General features: G+C 47.2%; 1 protein-coding gene across 4 annotated transcripts in view; it reads left to right on the top strand.

Annotated features, from left to right (window-relative positions):
* The window catches only part of IBTK (inhibitor of Bruton tyrosine kinase), a 700,505-nt gene that overhangs the window by 216,752 nt on the left and 466,062 nt on the right, over positions 1-17,691 (top strand). For all 4 annotated transcript variants that reach the window (XM_085611015.1, XM_085611017.1, XM_085611016.1 and 1 more), the window contains one exon: positions 11,462-11,636. In XM_085611015.1, coding sequence (XP_085467141.1) covers positions 11,462-11,636 — 175 coding nt within the window. The remainder of the gene's footprint in view (positions 1-11,461; positions 11,637-17,691) is intronic.

Raw genomic sequence — 17,691 nt, 5'->3', positions numbered from 1 at the left:
TGTTCTCTCTGCTCAAAACATGGTAACTTTGCCTTATACCCAATTTGCATATTTGATTTACTTATAAGTGCCTGGTAAAGAGGCACAACATGCACCAAGGCCCTGTAAATTAAATGCGATTAGTGTGTCTGCAGCACTGATTGTGCCACCCACATAAGTAGCCCTTTAAACATGTCTCACGCTTGCAGAGTATGTGTGTGCAGTTTTAAATTGACATTTTGACCTGGCAAAGTAAACCTTTTGCTAGGCCCAAACTTCATTTTTATCACATATATGTAACCCTTATAGTTGAACCTGACCAGCCCAGAGGGCAGGGTGTAACGTATTTAAAAAGCAGGACGTGTACTTTTAAGTTTTACGTGTCCTGGTAGTAAAAAACTGTTCAATTCATTTTTCACTATTGCAAGGCCTATCTCTCCCATAGAAGAACATTGGAGTTGCCTATATTTTAGAAGTGCAATTAATTTTCAAATGGGAAGACATAACTAGGTCATGTTTGGTGTCTCTGTACTCACAATTTAAAATACTAACTTATGGTGAAGTTGGATTTTCAATTGCAATTCTGAAAATGTAATCTTTAGAAATTTGCATTTTCTTGCCTTGGCCATTTGGTTTCCTGCAGCCTGTCGTTGGGTCACATGACTGGGTGTAGCTGTTAGTTGGGCTTTGTGTACTTTTCCTAGCTAACCACACGCAATGGGAGCTTAGGTGTGACTGGATAGGACATCACTGGCAGGATGGGATGGAGGAGCTAGGCACAGCCCTGCTTATTTTTAATAGTCTTTACCCTGCCTCTACACAGAGGGTGTGTTGCATAACAATAGGATGTACCCAGTACACAGCTGGACCTGGGCCAGTAATAGTCCATACAACAAGTGGTCCAACTGACAGGGTAAGCTTCTCAAGGGAAAACAAATATTAGTGAAACACCCAACAATTATGAAATTGAACATTGACCAGGATATCTTGGTTATGAAAAAGTTTTATATAACGTCGACTCCAGTTATATCTTGACCTGTACTTATTCATCCAGCCCAGAAGCGGAGAATTCAATATTCATTCATGGCATCTCGTTTCTTGGGTTGTATAGTCAGTCCTTTGATACATTGTTAGATAGGTCGTTCTCATCTTTGTAAATATTGTAATTGTTCGAGGCATGTGGGCTGCTGAATTCATATCTGTGCATAGATCGCCGCCTAGTGTTGGGTCCGGATGTTTGCACGTTGTTGTCCTGGAAGAGTCTTCGAAGTATCCTGGGATAGGTGACTCCTCCCCTGGACTACAGTGCGCATGGGCATCCTCTCCATCCTCAGATTGTTTTTTTCCGCCATTGGGTTCGGATGTGTTATCTTGACTCAAGTTAGGAAAACCTGTTTTCAGGCCAAAAGGCCTTTAGCTCGCGTCGGTACTGTTATCGATCGGTATCGATAGTATCTCTGTTAGTTTACTAACTTCTAGAACAAACTTTCGCATCTTACCCGACCGTCGATTCGACATCAGCGATGGAATCGAGAACACCATTCAAGAGGTGTCCGGTATGCAATGCGAAATACTCCCACGTCGACGTCCATCCGGTGTGCAACAAATGCCTCTCACCGGATCACGACGAATCTACATGCATGGCCTGTGCCAGATTTCGATCCAAGAAGACTCTACGGAATTGACGAGCGGCGAGACTCGAGGCGCAGCAAGCGGCACCGGCCGACATCTTCAACGCCGAGACCGAAGATGTCGAAGAAGTGGAGAACCTACCCTCCAGTCCCGTTTCCGAACATGACTCCGGATCGGGGGATGTCGACGAAACACTCTTTCGCAGAGATGAAGATGACACCGAGGTAGGAGACTACGATGAGGCCTTAGGGGCCGAAGAGAGTAGCTCCGGTGACGAGCAAGGCCTACCCGTTCAGACTGAAGAAAGCCCAGTGCAACAGTCTATGGCTCCGGTCGAGGGATCGCCTTCGGGCCTTACCCAAGACTTATCCCGCAGTTCTTCGGCCCCGCCCTCGGGCCCGGCCTCGGACATTCAGCGGCAGCCATTAATGCCCAAAACGGCTGGTTTCCCTTCTTCAAAACCGAAACCGAAAGCTGTATTGGTTCAATTGAAACCGAAAGTGGCGCTGGTCGGATCGAAGCCCTCCACACCTTCGACGCCAGCAAAACACATCGGCACCGAGCGCACCAAACGAGACTTCGGTGCCGAACTCGAAGCGGCCGACGTCGGAGTCGACATAAGGAAGAAGGCCGTCGGTACCACCAAACCTGCTCGGCTCCCGGCACCGACGCAATCGACTCCGACCCCAAAGGTCAAACTGCCTGCTGCGTCTCACGCCGCTTCCACGGCGACATCTAAGCCACAATCATCGAAGAAGTCGACGGCCACTCCCGCCCCTCGACTCGATGACCCACCGGCGCCGAAAAAATCCACGACCGCCTCAACTGAACCGGTCGGTACGAAAGACTCGAGGGCGCTCCAGACTCGACCCATTGCTGCGCAAAGCACCAAAAAGAAAATGGTCCTCCAGGACACGTCGGGCTCTGAGCCAATTAAAGCTCCAGCAGCCTCTTCGACACCAGCCAACATTACTTTTGGCCTGCCACCATCCACGGCCCCGAAAATGTTCCAAATCCGGACACGGGTGACCCATACCACAATCACGCCTGCCGAACACTCTGCGGAGACGTCTCCATCGCATATAATCGACGCCGACACCGGCAGGATGATTATCCACAAACGGAAAATAACTTCGGAGCCGGCTTTGGACTCCTTCAGGATTCCACTAAAAAGAAAGCTGCCTGTGGCTTCAGAACCAGTTCTTTACGAACCTTTCCACTCACCCTACCAGGATCCACAATCCTTCTCTCCCACACACTCTGACACGGATGCGTTGGGGGACTACATGGGTGACCAGGTCCCCTACCCCGGAGACATGGACCCTGACGGCCAGCAAGACCCTGATCAAACTTGGGATGACCCTGTGGACCCAGGTGCACCTATAGATGCACAAGACCCGCAACTCTATGGAGCAAAAACATCGCCCACAGAGGACACGGCAGCATTCAACGCTCTAATTGAACGTGCTGCGGCCAATCATGGGGTGCAACTTCACTCGGACACCGTCGAGGACGACTTTCTTATGGATACTTTTGCTTCCTCAGAAAGAAATATAAAAACTCTACCCATGTTGAAGGGTGTCCTCAAACCAGCAAAGGACATCTTCAAGGAACCCACCAGGGCAAGAGTGATAAACCCCAGGATCGACAAAAAATACAGATCAGCGCCTGGGGACCCTACTTACATCAGAGGCCAATTACCTCTGGATTCCATTGTCGTTGCGAATGCTCGCAAGAGGGCACACTCACAAACAACAGGTGACGCTCCTCCCCCGGACAAAGAGTCCAAGGTGTTAGAGACCTCTGGCAAACGGATTGCCGCCCAGGCAGCCAACATATGGCGCATTGCCAATACTCAAGCACTCCTCGCTCGCTACGATAGAGCGCACTATGACACATTAGAGCAACTAATCCAACATCTCCCTGACCAATTCAGAGAAGGTGCAGAGATCCTCATCAGGGAGGGACAGCTCCTCACAAACGCATCCATCAAGTGCGCGCTGGATGCCGCAGACACAGCTGCCAGGGCCATAAACACTAGCGTCATGCTGCGACGACATGCCTGGTTACGAATCTCCGGATTCAAACCTGAGGTGCAAAACAACATACTCAACCAGCCTGTCAACCCCGACTATTTATTCGGCCCGGAGGTTGACACCACCCTAGAGAAAATAAAGAAGGACACGGACACTGCAAAGTCCATGGGGGCTCTCCAAACTCAGTCCTTTCGGAGCGGCTCCTTTCGTCGCCCCGGAAATAGAGGAGCAGGTAGAGGACAGGGGTCACAGCAAACATACAACAAGAGCAATACACAAACCACCTACGATAAAAACACCCGGGGTGGATATCGTGGCTCCAGTACAAAGGGCAGAGGACGCGGCTACGGCAACACCAGGTCCTCCCCCAAGAACAAGCAGTGACGCCCTCTCCCTTCCTCCCGACCACATAACACCTGTCGGGGGAAGGCTACAAAGGTTCCTGTCCACGTGGAACTCCATCACCACGGACAGGTGGGTCAAAGATATTGTCAAATACGGTTACTGTCTAGAACTAACCTCCACTCCACCCACAATACCTCCAAAAAACCGTCCTATGTCCTCAGAGCACTTAACGCTCTTACAGCAGGAGGTGCAAAGTATGCTTCTAAAAGGCGCAATAGAGGTCGTACCCGTCCACGAGCAAGGTACGGGAGTGTACTCCCTGTACTTTTTAATACCGAAGAAGGACGGGTCACTCAGACGTATATTAGACCTGAGACCCCTAAACAGATACATTCTTTCCGAGCATTTTCACATGCTCACTCTCCAGCAAGTCCTCCCGCTGCTCAAGCAGGGAGACTTTCTAGCCACACTGGACCTCAAGGATGCGTATTTCCACATACCCATTCACCCATCACACAAAAAATACCTCAGGTTCACTGTTCAAGGACAGCATTACCAATTCAGAGTCCTTCCCTTCGGCGTGACAACGGCACCACGGGTGTTTACAAAGTGCCTAGCTACTCTGGCGGCACATCTACGGAGGCAGCACATACACGTCTACCCTTACCTGGACGACTGGCTCGTTCAAGCGAAGTCAGCCCAGCAATGTGCCAGCCACATGTCCCGCACCATTCACCTCCTTCACAGTCTAGGGTTCTCACTGAATTACCCAAAATCCCATCTCCAGCCCGCACACGTACAACAGTACCTTGGTGCAACTATAGACACTCTGGCAGCCACAGCTCAGCCAAATTTAGTGAGAATCAACAGCATGCAAATGCTGATTTCCAAGTTCAAACCACAACACTCCCTGCGCGAGTGTTCATGCAGTTGATAGGCATGATGGCCTCCTGCATCTTCATAGTCCCACACGCGAGACTACATATGCGCCCGCTTCAGGAGTGCTTAGCACGTCAGTGGAATCAGGCTCAAGGACAGTTGAAAGACCTAGTGTTGGTGAGCGGTCGGGCATACAACTCTCTGCATTGGTGGAATCCACAAAACCTTTGCAAGGGCCGACCGTTCTAAGAACCTGTCCCACAGATAATACTGACGGCGGACGCGTCTCTCCAGGGATGGGGAGCTCATGTACTCCATTACACAGTGCAGGGACTATGGACACAACAACAAAAGAAGATGCACATCAACCTCCTAGAGCTGATGGCAATCTTCCTCGCTATGAAAGCATTCAAAGTACACTTGTGCAACAAAGTCGTGTTGATCCGGACGGACAACATGACTGCCATGTACTACATACAGAAGCAGGGAGGAACACACTCTCCACAGTTGTCTCATCTGACTCAGAGCATGTGGAAGTGGGCCATTCAGAGGAACATGTTCCTCATGGCAGAACACCTCCCCGGCAAAGACAACCAGATGGCGGATCTGCTCAGCAGACACAGCCACCAGATGCACGAGTGGGAGTTACACCCATCAGTACTCCAACCGTACTTCCAGCAGTGGGGTCATCCAGAGATAGACCTATTCGCGACAAGCGAAAACGCAAAATGCCAAAGCTTTGCCGCCAGGTTCCCACATCCGCAGTCGCAGGGCAATGCGATATGGATGAACTGGTCCGGCAGATTTGCGTACGCTTTTCCCCCAGCACCACTGATACCGCTGGTGGCACGCAAACTGCGTCAACACTCACTGACGCTCGTCCTGGTTGCTCCAACGTGGGCACGCCAACCGTGGTACACCACCTTTCTCGATTTTTCCGTGGTGCCGCATCAAAGGCTACAGATCAAACCCGAGCATTTGACGCAGAACCATGGAGAGATTCAGCACCCAGATCCGCAACAGCTGAACCTGGCAATCTGGCTCCTGAAGTCCTAGAGTTTGGCTACCTCAACCTGCCACCTGACTGTATGGACATCATTAAGGAGGCCAGGCGACCCACTACCAGAGCTTGCTATGCAGCCAAATGGAAGAGGTTCGTCATTTATTGCAATAATAATGACATTAACCCGCTAGACGCATCCATCCAAAACATTATTTGTTACCTATTACACCTATACCGATGCAATCTGGCGTACACCTCTATACGTGTCCATTTGACCGCAATATCAGCCTATCTGCAGACCAGGCAACACCTCTCTCTATTCAGAGTGCCTGCCATCAAAGCATTCTTGGAAGGACTCAAACGAGTCATTCCTCCAAGCCACCCACCGGCTCCGATGTGGAACCTCAATTTGGTCCTCACACGCCTGATGGGTCCACCCTTTGAACCTCTACACTCATGCGAGATTCAATTCCTTACCTGGAAAGTAGCTTTCCTAGTAGCGATCACTTCTTTGAGGAGAGTTAGTGAACTCCAGGCACTAACCGTTCAAGAGCCATTTATACAGGTCCACGCCAACAGGGTCGTACTACGTACCAACCCCAAATTCATGCCAAAGGTGGTATCGCAGTTCCACATGAATCAAACCATTGAACTGCCCGTTTTCTTCCAAAACCCACAAACTGTCGCAGAAAGGGCACTCCACACACTAGATGTCAAAAGAGCCCTCATGTATTATATCGACAGGACCAAACCCTTTAGGAAAACACAACAACTTTTCGTTGCCTTTGCCCCACACCACAAAGGTAACGCTATCTCCAAAGCAGGAATAGCCAGATGGATCGTCAAATGTATCCAAATTTGCTATCAAAAGGCTAAACGTACTTTAACGATTCCCCCACGAGCCCACTCAACACGTAAGTTAGGGGCCTCAATGGCTTTCCTAGGAAACATTCCTTTGCATGACATATGTAGAGCAGCCACCTGGTCCACTACACATACATTTACCAAACACTACTGTGTAGATGTGCAATCAAAACAGCAGGCAGCTGTAGGACAGGCTGTTCTCAAAACTCTTTTTCAGACCGCTGCAGCTGGCACTGGTAGCCGCCGCTAATAAGAGGGAACTGCTATATATTCTATGCACAGATATGAATTCAGCAGCCCACATGCCTCGAACTGAATATGCTACTTACCAGTATGCATCTGTTCTTGGCATGTAGGGCTGCTGACATTCATATCGCCCTCACTCCTCCCCGGCACCTGTAGCAGCTGCAGCTCTCAGAATTACTGTAAGCATGGTCATCACTTTCTATATCTACTCCATCACTGCCACAATGGCGAAAAACAATCTGAGGATGGAGAGGATGCCCATGCGCACTGTAGTCCAGGGGAGGAGTCACCTATCCCAGGATACTTCGAAGACTCCTCCAGGACAACAACGTGCAAACATCCGGACCCAACACTAGGCGGCGATCTATGCACAGATATGAATGTCAGCAGCCCTACATGCCAAGAACAGATGCATACTGGTAAGTAGCATATTCAATTTTTACCTTCTCTGTCACATCCCCATCCCTGCATGAGCCCTGCCTGGAGCACTTCTCTCACTTTTTCACCTTGGAGCAACCGTTGATCATGTAAATTCTTGATTTATTCATTATATAAAACTTTTTCATAACCAAGATATACTGGTCAGTTGGACCACTTGTTGTAAGCACTACATCTACACAGAGAGCTGCATACCCCCTGCAGCTAGTCTAGAGTCCGGGCCGGGAAGGCAGGGCATCTGTACACTTCAAAGGCATGCCTCTTGAAGCTTCTACCCACATTAAAAGTACAACTGTGTATAAAAGAAGGACTTCAGACACCAAGTCTTCAGTACACATCTGGATCTGCCAAGAAGGGCTGTTGTGCTGCTACAAGGACGGCCACGCTGCTGGAACTGCTGCTCTAAAGGAACTGATGCCCTGCTGACTTGCTGCCTTATCTGGGGGAGAAGAACTGGACCTGCAACTTCATCTTGAACTCAGGACCCTAGAGTGACTCAAAGTGCTAGGCTGCTGTCTTTCTTATCTGAGCCACAGGGATATAAAGTGCTCCCAATCCAGCTCCTGGCCCCAGCGGGTTCCTGACCCCCAAGTGGTGCCTCTAAGGTCCTTAACCCTTGGTGTGGTTCACAGACTCTTAAAATCAAGCTTTTGGGCTCTTTGCAACTGCGAACGGGCCGGTTTTCTCTGGAGCTGCTCCGCGCGCGCCGAAATTCAGCACAAGTCACCTCTAGTCTGTCTCTTTGCACAGTAAGTATCGAATGCCCGCAGAGGGCCGCCAATGCGAAGCACCACCCCGCCCATCTGTGTCAGCTGGCCTGCTCTCTGCGCCACACTGACCATTGCCCACGACGCTCTTCTTGCCCCCCTCAACCATTTCCAACGTGACCAGGACTCTTGGACCAAAACTTGAGAAGGTAAAACATCAGCTGGTCTAATCTGGGACAGTATTTGGCATGCACTCTTTCGCAGGCAGCCTAAACTTTTGACTTTGACGCGGTCCAGCTCAACCAGACAGCTGAGGTTAACCCTTTCTGCTTTTATGCGCTATTTTACTGTTTATTCTTACAAAATTCATAACTTCGGTTCTACTCTATGGATTTTTGTTGGTTTGGTCTTGTTTTTGGTAATCAATTTTGCTCTATTTTTCTAACCTGATATGGGATTTTTTTGTTTGGTGTTTTCACTATTTTACTGTTCGAAGTGCTGCATAAATACTTTACACATTGGCACAGAGCAGTCAGGCTTAACTTAGAGGCAATCTGCCAGGGGGTGAGTACAGGTTAATTTGGGGTTTGCTTGGCCAGGACTCTCACCCAAGTCAACCAGTAACCTAATTTCTAACATTGGTGATCAGTGGTGAGGATCCGGACTGTTTGCGCAGTGCCGTACAGTGATTGGGTGTACACTACCATCCCATTTCTAAGACAATCCAATTAAAAAAATCTGATTGGCCTTTGTTTTTTTAATTAATTCCTACTCTACCTGACCATTTGAGTCATTGGAGAACTACACTGTGGCTGAGCTCAAGGAGTTTTGGTAGGAGAGGGGGCTTCACGCCAAAATGAGCACCAGGAAGGCGGAGCTCAGAATGCATCGAGGGCATGGCCAGGGACCACTATTCACCAACAGATGAGGAGGAGGGAGAGGGTGATGAGGAAGGATCAGAGCAAAATCAATAAGAGGGTCTTGGAAGGCAGCCTGTTGAGGAGGGGGTAACCTACTCCTAGGATTGGAAATGTCTTTGTGTGCAGGAAGCAGTCTCTCTTCTGGGGGCCTGACTCCGGAGGAGTTGAAGGACAGGAGGGAGGAAAGAAAGCTGAAGCTGGCCCAATTAATGCTGGAAAAGGTGGGAAAAGAAATTGGCCATGGAAGCAAAGAAGTATGAGGATGAGAAGGCCTTGGAAAAGGGGAAGGCTGATGTTGAGAGGGCCATAGCTGAGAACAAGCTACTGAGGAGCTGGAGTTAAAGGCACCACAATCAACATAACCCAACAGTAATGGTGGCCGCATACCTGCAGTGCCCTCTAGAGACCAGAAGGTCCATATTCCTAAAGGTCTGGTGCCCGTTTGTGGTTAGAGATGATATTGAGAAGGGGTGTGAGGCATATGAGATTGCATTACAAATATACAAGATCCCTGAATAGGATTGGGGGTGGAGCTAGGCTGTGGAGCTATATCCGTAGTGAAAGGAGGGACACCCTACTGGTCCTAGAGAAGAGAGACAGGATGAGGTATCTCCTATGAAGGAAGCCCTTGTCAGGACGTATTGCCTGACCCCAGAGAAGTACAGCTAAAGGTTTAGGGAAAGTCAGAAACTGTCCCAACAGACCTGGGTGGATTGTGTGGGTTCCTTTTGCACGGCACTTTATGGTTGAATAAAGGGCAGTGAAGTAAAGGCTTAGCAGAGGCTTTACAATTTGATTGTAAAGGAGCACATGTCCAGTCTTTGTTTGAACATGCAGATCTGTGCCAACACTTGATTGATAGTAAGCTCCCTAACCCCAGTGACCTTGATAAGGATGCAGTACGCTGGGTCAGCACCAGTGATAGAGGCTGCAGGCACCAAATGGTTAGAACAAGAAAATGGCAACTTTCTAAAAATCGCATTTTCAAAATTGTGACTTAAAAAAAAGACTTTACCTTTAAAGAGCATTTAAAATTACAATTCTCTAAACGCCAACCTCGACATTTCCACTTGGTTCCAATTGAAAGTTTGCACTTATTTAATGTAATAAGGTAACCCAATGTTTTCTTACAGGAGAGGTAGGCCTTGCTGTAGTGAAAAAAGAATGTAAGAGATTTTCACTCCCAGGACATGTAAAATGTAAATGTAAATGTCCAACTTTTTAATTACCCTGGATCGTGCCCTATGGGCTGTTTAGGGCCTACACAAGGGGTGGCCTATAAGTATCAAAAAGGAAGGTTTATTTTTCCAGGTTGAATTAGCAGTTGAAAACTGCACTCTCGGGCTGCAACTGCAGGCATGAGATGTTTAAAAGGATACTTAACTGGGTGCATAACCAGTGCTGCAGGCCCACTATATGACTGGGTCCAACCATGGTTGGCCTGGTGAGCAACAAAATCGTGGATTGAACCCAGATCTGTAACTGGGGGTGAATGTTTGATTTTTTTTTCCGCATTCGGACCGTCATCTGTTTTTTTTTTTGCTTTTGCAGGCCTACTAGTAACATTTAATTACAGGCCCTGCATACATGTAGTACCACTCTGGACTTAAAAGTAAATTAAATGTGCCAGTTGTATGTAAGACAAGTTTGTCATGTGTAAAGGCAAGAGCACACGCATTTTAGTACTGGTTAGCTGTGGTAAAGTGTACACAGTCCTAAAAGTCAGCAAAAATGGGTTTGGAGAATAGGCGGGTGAAGAGAAAAGGTTGGGGATGACCCTGTAGAGAGAGTTAGGTCTAACCCATCTGAAGTCAAATGGGTATGCTTAGATATGGGTCAAGTGCTTGCTATGCCATTGAACTCAGGCTGCACCTCACTGATGAGACCCAACACAACCAAAACCTAGCAAGGGTTGCTTTTGATACTGGTCACAGTGTGTGTGTCATGGCAATTAAGACTGGACTATCCATGCTGAAGCAAGACATAGTCTAATGTGGGTAAGGTTGTTCCATGTCTTTAGTGGCGCAGTGAGGGGGAAAAAGTGATGGATTTGAAAGTTACACAAACTAGTTAGCAGTTACTGAGATCCATTGAAGCATTGCATCCCTCCCCTTTTTCTATGTTCTCAGGTTGTGATGTGGAAGAACTTTGTTATTTAAGGGTGGGAATAAAGCCAGACTATTTCAATCATGACTCAGTTGTTAATGAGCAAAGCCATTCACCAAATGTATATTGAAACTCTTTCGTAAAAAGTAGGAGGCTATTGTGTTAACAGTTGGGTATCTTACATTCATGATGAAGTAATTTTTAAAAATATATATTGAAAAATTATACCAATACTTCTTTTCCTGTAACTTTAGAAAATCTGCATTGTGCTTAATCTCTGACATCTACTGTTTTTCATTTTGTCAGATGTCACACCAGCCCCACAGAATTCTTCATGTGATTCCTTTGGACACTGCGATGTAAACACTGTGTATGAAAGAATTAGACTCGAGAGGCTTTCTTATGTCCACAGAGCAGTTAGTGTAACCACAGATCCTAATGGATGTAACTTTGCTGTTTTGCAGTCGGATCCTAAAACAAAGTAAGTAGGATATTTTCAAATTAAGGTGAATATCTACCATTCCATAATCAGGTTATTATTTTTGTATTTTCAGTGTGGTGAATTGAATTGTTCCCTTGACCGCTATCCAATGAATATCAAAATATCAAGCAATGTATGCATCTGAAATCCTAGATTACATTACCAGTCCTTAAAATAAACAAAATGATCCTGAACGTTTTTTAAAAGTTTCCTTCTCACCTGACTTTGTGAATCGCTTTTTGCTTTGCATTTAACCTTTAAATTGTCAACTTTTAATTAGTCACTTTGTGAGATTTGCCATTTAGATTTGGTTTAGATTTGCTTGTGGAATTTATTTGCCATAAAGTAATATGTAATAAGAATAAGAGACCTGGACCTGTTATGTGGAATTGATGTATTTGGGATTGGTTGAGTGTTGAATGTTCCAAATAATTTTTTTAATAGAAAATTCTTATTGGCATTTCACAGGTTAACATCAAACCATTTTCCTTGTATAGAAGAAAAGAATTATAAAATCGGTGTCATCAGTGACTCATGTATTTGGAACAAGTTCAACATGGTAATTGCCCATACTTTTATAAGGCTCCCCTGATGACATCCAAGCCGATAATCCATATGGTCCCACCACATTCTAAATGTTATAATATTTGAAAGGACATGAACCCTACCAAGTACCACGCATCAGGGGTTAGACTAACACATTTTAGTGTTGCTGTCTGCATCACTGCACTAAAGTACATTAGTCACGCATTTACATCTACCCAAATTGAATGTGCAATGAAGCGCGGCACATAATTAAACAAGAAAAGCGCTGCCACTCCGTGCCCCAGGCAATTTATTTAGCTGCTTCGGAGCTCGCAGCTAACTACCTCAGGGGATTCGCTGAATCGTTGCTGTGGTGCATTGAACTGTGTTTTCGAAACAGCCTGCGTAGGATTGAAAAAAAACAAATTTGCCTTGTTCAGTACCGGCCTCAGCCTTTGGGTTAAGTAGATCTGGCGTATCTCGCCTGGAGGTGGAGATAGAATCTGCTCTGCACGTGTCGGACCCAGCACATGTGGATTTGGCCCTGCTTTCTTCTCTTGATTTCCAGGCAGCAGTTTCAGCCTGGAATCACTTAATTTTTTTACCCCTGTTGCTGCCCCCGACAGGACGAATGGTGCTGTTCGCAACCCAGGTTGGTTAGAGAGGGCATTGTTGCCACCTAAAACCATGCGCTCACTGATGCTGTCTCTGGCCCACCTGCTGCTGCAGCCCCTGTACATCAGGTTTCAACAGCCCTCATGCCCCTGTCTCTCTGTTGGGCTGGTGCAGGCCGATACACGTGCAGTCATATCTTGGACACTCCTGTTCTCCAGCCCTGACAGTAGTTCGGCAGCCGCCTCACATGTAAGACAGACACAGTGACAGTCACTGAAAGGCTCCGGTCGGTGAATGCTGCAGCAGCAAGATGTTTTAATTTTACATTCCTGCCGCAGCTAGCCTCAGCCAGCAGGAACTGCTGCTCCACCTGTGCAAATAAATAAAAGTTCAGTGACCGCCTCAACCTAGGCTACCCTCCTCTGCTCTTGGAGGGCCACTGTGGTTGATCCAGTTGCGGTGAGAGCAGGTGCCCAGTGCCTTTAGGCGCCGGTCATGGCTCTGCAGACAGCAAGCCATGCACGCCCTCTCAAAGTGACTTTAATCTACAGCTGCATATTACATGCAATGCAGTACTGTACTGTCTGCAGAAAAGAGGGCCCCGATCATCTCCTATCACTGTGGCAGCATGATCTCTGCAGACTGGTAACACTGTCAGAGTAGCTGTCTGCAGTGAGTGACTTGGCAGACTGCAGCCTCAGCTACCAGCCCGAGGCAGCAGACATTATTTACCCAGCACTGTCAGTTACTCCATTGGTAAGTTAAACATAACATACTGATTAATGTTCCTGTTGGAGAGACTGAGAGATCAGAGCTTTGTCTAGTGCAAGTTTTGACTCTCCAGTAGCCCGGAGTGTTAACATGCCTGCTGCAAAAAAGTGTATTCTGCATATTAGAGGACTGTATTTTATTTGGGTAGCTCAGTGGGTCACTACATTTGTCACAGAGATCCTTTGGTTTCTAGCAATTCATAAATTAAAGTCCTAATCCACACAGTGACCTAAAAACTGTCAAAGACCCCAGCTGCATGTAAAGAGGATAGTATAGATTATAACATTGTTTTTCTCCCAGTCTTTTATTATCCTAATTTTGCTAAAAGTGGTTACTTTGGGTAGAAATGCATTCTTATCAGTAAGCCAACCCCAATTACTGTGGTACATTTTAAATCCTGAGTTTGTGCACTAGGTTAGTGCCCTTCCATTTCAGTTTCTTGTTGCCCAAATGGGTGTTATTTCTGATATTTCTTTGTTTTCCTCAACTTCATTGCTTGATTTTTTTCTCGTGAGAAAGTGCCACTCATAGTCCTTGAATGTTGCTTATTTTTCATTCATTAATACCTTATTCGGTTTAAAAACAACCATGAAAGCATACAGTAAGAACATTAAAAACATCCAATAATTGCGCTAGAATAAGTACAAGAGTATTTATGAGATACATGTCCAAATGAAATGCTTCAATACAAATTTAAGACAGTAATACTAATAGTAAGATATTTCATACAATAACATTTTTAAAAATTCTCATCATTATTTCCCTACTAATTTCCTATATTTTATAACATGAGCAAGGAATCTATATACCATAATGCACACTTGGTCTGTCTGAAGCAGTTGCATATGCTCTAAATCATCTTTACACTTCCTAATATTTAACATTTTCAATAGTGGATTCAGAAACAATTTTCTCTGTTCTTTGTACACCTCACAGAAAAAGAACATATGCAATTGGGATTTGGGGGTAACCACGTTGCATCGACATAAATCCAAATCCTTCTCAAAGAAAACGTTTTAAGGGTAGAACACCAAAAAATGGGCCAAACCCAATCTAAACCTCAACAAACGAAATCTCTGGTGCCGAGGCACCTTCAACAGAGATGGCTCAATGCCAGGTGGGGTACACAATGGGAGGTACATCATCACCCTACCCTTCTTCCGTTCATCATCCCACCTCTGCTCCACCATAGGATCCAATAATTTATTTTTGTCCAATAACCTGGTCTGACAGTCAATAGATGTCGGGTTGCTAAACTATTCTGCCCTACCAATTGCGTGAAGTTCATTCTTTACATAGGCCAGCCACCTAATCCTATGGGCCTTTTAAAGTTTTAAACAGTCCTTAATTATATACTGTGTTAATGCTGCCTCAGGTCTTGACCAACTTGAAAGCCAAAGTAGAGTAGGTGCAATGCTTACAATGTCCCTAATGTACTGCAAACCTACTTCCATATGCGCTGTTGACGAAGTGTACTGCAGGAGAGTGACAATAATCTACACCCAAAAATATTTTTACTATTTATTTTCACCTTTTTGCAATGCTGTATGATCTGCTACTCATAATTACACTGAGACTATGAAAATGTCACACAAAAGCAATCTGAAACCTTGGCAGGTGTGGGCACATCCCCATGCTTCATAAATTGTCTCCTCCAGTTTACAGCACCAGTCCATCCCCTTAATCCACACCTTGACCGAAGGGCCTACAAAGGAGGTCCAGTTTTGGGAAATGTCTCGTTTAGCTAATAGTGTGCTCATGCCAATCAAAGTCCTGTCCCCCCTGACACCCTCTAACTCATCCAGGAAAGCAAGTATGGCTATTTTCGGATCAGCTTCAGTTGTCATGCCCACCACTGTACATAAGACGGTTAGCACAACGGCCCAGGTTACTTTTATCACTGGACATTGCCACACAACATGGAAAAAGTCCCCAGGGATTCTTACACCTGCGGCATGCTAGAGAGTCCAGCAAACACACCTTCCACAGGCTTAGAGGGGTCAGATACACCTGGTAGAGATATCTGAAGTTGATAAAGTAGAGCCTGCCCAAGATGGTCAAGGTGCGATGAGCCAATGCAGGCATCTCGCCAGTCCGCCTCCTCCAGATTTCTCACCCAACCCTCCCACCTTTCTCTAAGAGGGGTCAAGGAGGTAGGCAAGTGTATCACAAGGGATCTACAACTGTGGGATTCCCTCTCCTTTCTCAAATGGCCCATAAGAATTCTGTTTTCCATGGGTTTATACTCTGGGAACTCCTGCAGCTCATCAGTATGTGAATTTAGGGCATGTTGGAGTTCAAGATGCCAATAGAATTGGGAGGACGGCATCTGAAATTCTATTTGGAGTTCCTGAAAAGATTTCATATGATGGCTGCCCCATACGTCTCTAATTCTTTATATCCCAATGTTATCCCACCCCCTAAATCCTACAAGTGTGGATACTTGAGCCAGCCACCTGCCCACCCATATAGGGGTCTCGCTTGTGAACTTGCGATCCCATCCATCTGAGAGATACACCCTAAATGATACTATGGTCACCTCTGGGACATTTGAGGGAATGAGATCGCTATACAGGACACTGAGCACTGTTTAGTCCTAAAATGACCAATTCATCTCTGTATGCCGGGTCGTCCCACCTTCCGTAAGCGCCACAGAGCTGCGTTGCAGAGTGGTGTAAAAAGAGGCGTGGCCTCTGAAAACCTCTCTGCAACGCAGCTCCCTTGCGCATACTGGAGGTACCTGATGGGCTAGTTGGCCCGCCCCCAGGGACCCTCAGGATTGAAGAGGAATTAATTCCCCAACTCAAAACGTGCCACGGGGTGCGTTTGCACAGTGGTGAAAGGAGAGGGCAGGGCCTGAGGTGATATGTGTGCAAACACACCCAGTGTCGCGTTTTAAATTGGGGAATTAATTCCCCTTCAATCCTGAGGGTCCCTGGGGGCCAACTAGCTCACCACTTACCTCCAGTAAGTGCCACTGCGCTGCAGAGAGGTGGCCCAGGCCATGCCCCTTTTACACTACTCTGCAACGCAGCTCTGCGGCGCTTACTCGGGGCAAGTGGTGGGCTAGTTGGCCCCGGGGACCATCAGGACTCAAGGGGACTTAATCCCCCAATTTACAACACACCAGGGGGTGCGTTTGCGCAGTGATGCAGGGAGGGGGCATGGCCTGATGTCACAAGTGTGGAAACGCGCCCTGTGGCGCGTTTTAAGTTTGGGAATTAGGTCCCCTTGAATCCTGAGGGTCCCTGGGGGCCAACTAATCCACCAGATATGTCCAGTAAGTGCCACAGAATTGCATTGCAGAGAGGTGTAAAATGGGCACGGCCTCGGACCACCTCTCTGCAACGCAGCTCTGTGGTGCTTACTGGAGGTACATGGTGGGCTAGTTGGACCCATGGACTCTTAGGATTCAAGGGGACTTAATCCCCAAACTTAAAACGTGCCACGGGGCACCTTTGCACAGTGGTGAAGGGAGGGGGCGGGGCCTGAGGTGACATGTGTGCAAACACGCCCTGTGGCACGTTTTAAGTTGGGGAATTAATTCCCCTTTAATCCTGAGGGCCCCTGGGGACCAACAAGGACACCAGGTGCTTCCAGTAAGCGCCACTGTGCTGCAGAGAGGTGGTCCAGAAACCCTCCTTTTTACACTTCTCTGCAACGCAGCTCTGTGGCGCTTACTGGGGGTACCTGGTGGACTAGTTGGACCCCAGGGACCCTCAGGATTCAAGGTCTGGAGCGACGCGCACGCCAGCACCTTTCGGACATTGTATTAAAGTCCAGCGCGTCGCCCCCTACGCAGATACATTAGCACTGTGTTCCGCATTGGGAGAGAGGATGCAGCATTGGCTGCAGGGGACACAAAATTAGGTTCCATTTTAACATCTTCATATTGGTTCCGGGATGCTGAGGGTAAACGTGACCAGAAAGCCAACAAAGTTGGGACACCACCTGGTGTTTGGAAGTCCCTCACTTTACGAACTCCTGCATTAGACTACATGGACCAGCATGCACCTGGACTCAGGGAAGCACGAGGTGCAATATTATTTTTAAACAGAGGCGGGGTTGTAACATCCAGCCAATGAGAGTGGCTATATGAGCGTCACAGGACATCAAATGACCCCCAGGTGAGAGGCTCTGTTTG

This window comes from Triturus cristatus, chromosome 6 (genome assembly GCF_964204655.1).
Source record: "Triturus cristatus chromosome 6, aTriCri1.1, whole genome shotgun sequence".
NCBI classification, from domain to species: Eukaryota; Metazoa; Chordata; class Amphibia; order Caudata; family Salamandridae; genus Triturus; species Triturus cristatus.
The sequence above is the reverse complement of the archived record's forward strand: the minus strand, read 5'-3'. Positions and strand labels throughout refer to the sequence as shown.